This window comes from Neopelma chrysocephalum, unplaced genomic scaffold (assembly GCF_003984885.1).
Source record: "Neopelma chrysocephalum unplaced genomic scaffold, ASM398488v2 Primary Assembly neopelma1_44, whole genome shotgun sequence".
NCBI classification, from domain to species: domain Eukaryota; kingdom Metazoa; phylum Chordata; class Aves; order Passeriformes; family Pipridae; genus Neopelma; species Neopelma chrysocephalum.
The window spans coordinates 25,954,398-25,954,921 of record NW_020897703.1 but is presented as its reverse complement, the minus strand read 5'-3'; the positions used below and the strand labels follow the sequence as shown (position 1 = coordinate 25,954,921).

At 81.5% G+C, this 524-nt stretch overlaps 1 protein-coding gene across 1 annotated transcript in view; it reads right to left on the bottom strand.

Annotated features, from left to right (window-relative positions):
• Positions 1-524, bottom strand: part of C1QL2 (complement C1q like 2) — a 10,530-nt gene that overhangs the window by 5,525 nt on the left and 4,481 nt on the right. Inside the window, exon 4 of the mRNA XM_027677907.1 lies at positions 387-524. Coding sequence (XP_027533708.1) covers positions 387-524 — 138 coding nt within the window. The remainder of the gene's footprint in view (positions 1-386) is intronic.

Genomic DNA, 524 nt, shown 5'->3' with positions numbered 1-524 from the left:
GGCCGGCCGGCGGGCGGGCTGAGGCGGGGGCCGGGCGGGGAGGCGCCGGCGGCGGGGTCTCACCGCCTCTTCTTGCCGTCCCCCCGCAGGGAGCGACCGGCCCCCCGCGCCACCATTGCCTCGCACGGCAAGGAGGACCTGCTCGCCGCCGCCGCCCGGCTCTGGCAGCGGAGGAGGCGGCTGCTGGCCGCCGCCGGGCTCGCCCTGGCCATGGCCGTCGCGCTGCTGGTCGCCGTACCCCTGCTGCTGCTGCAGGCGCCCGCCGACACCGGCGCCCACTACGAGATGATGGGCACCTGCCGCATGATTTGCGACCCGTACAGCGGCGGGCGGCCGCCCGGCCCCGGCAGCACCGCCGCCGTGGAGGCCCTGCAGGACCTGGGCGCCAACCCCCCGCCGCCCTTCGTCCAGGGACCCAAGGGGGAGCCGGGCCGGCCGGGCAAGCCGGGCCCCCGCGGGCCGCCCGGGGAGCCGGGGCCGCCGGGGCCGCGGGGCCCGCCAGGGGAGCGGGGGGACGCGGGCAA